Below are 548 nucleotides of genomic sequence, written 5' to 3'. Positions count from 1 at the left end.
AAGATCCTTTCATGTTCAGAAACCCAGAACATCTCAGCCACAGCCCTTACTCTGGTGATGCCTGTGCTACAGATCTTATCTTCTACAGCAGTCGGGGACTGCCTATCAGGGAATGACTCTGGAACTACCAGGCAGCAGCTGGCTGCAAATCTTTTGGGAGTATTACAGGAGAAACATGTGAAAGATAAACAGGAATTGGTAAAGTGATAAGGTTTTTTCCTTCTTTTAGGGCAGGTGGGGGATGCATTTAACAGTTTTGCTGCATTGTGTCTGTCTGTGTGGCAAAGACTGCGTGTGTGACCCTCTGTGTGTAATGCATTCTGTGGAAACACTTGAAAATATGTATAGTCTTTAAAACTAAACTGCTGGTACAGTGGAAGTGTGTTTGTATGCTAGGTATTGTTTTGCTTAGCAGATGGGATTTTTTTACTTTTAGAGACTGTATAGATAGAGGAATTCACCTGCATTATTAATCAAGTAACATGACTTAGTAGAAAACAAAGTTCTATATATTTACTTTGTTTCACAGAATCATAGAATCAACCGGG

The 548-nt window shown here is 40.1% G+C and overlaps 1 protein-coding gene across 1 annotated transcript in view; it reads left to right on the top strand.

The window, feature by feature from the left end:
• Window positions 1-198, top strand: part of LOC103810690 (focadhesin-like) — a gene marked incomplete at its 3' end in the record, with an annotated part of 7,215 nt that extends 7,017 nt beyond the window's left edge. The window contains exon 5 of the mRNA XM_009083603.1: window positions 20-198. Coding sequence (XP_009081851.1) covers window positions 20-198 — 179 coding nt within the window. The remainder of the gene's footprint in view (window positions 1-19) is intronic.
• Window positions 199-548: the final 350 nt, after the last annotated feature.

The sequence above is a fragment of the Acanthisitta chloris genome, unplaced genomic scaffold, assembly GCF_000695815.1.
Source record: "Acanthisitta chloris isolate BGI_N310 unplaced genomic scaffold, ASM69581v1 scaffold22371, whole genome shotgun sequence".
NCBI lineage: Eukaryota > Metazoa > Chordata > Aves > Passeriformes > Acanthisittidae > Acanthisitta > Acanthisitta chloris.
The sequence above is the reverse complement of the archived record's forward strand: the minus strand, read 5'-3'. Positions and strand labels throughout refer to the sequence as shown.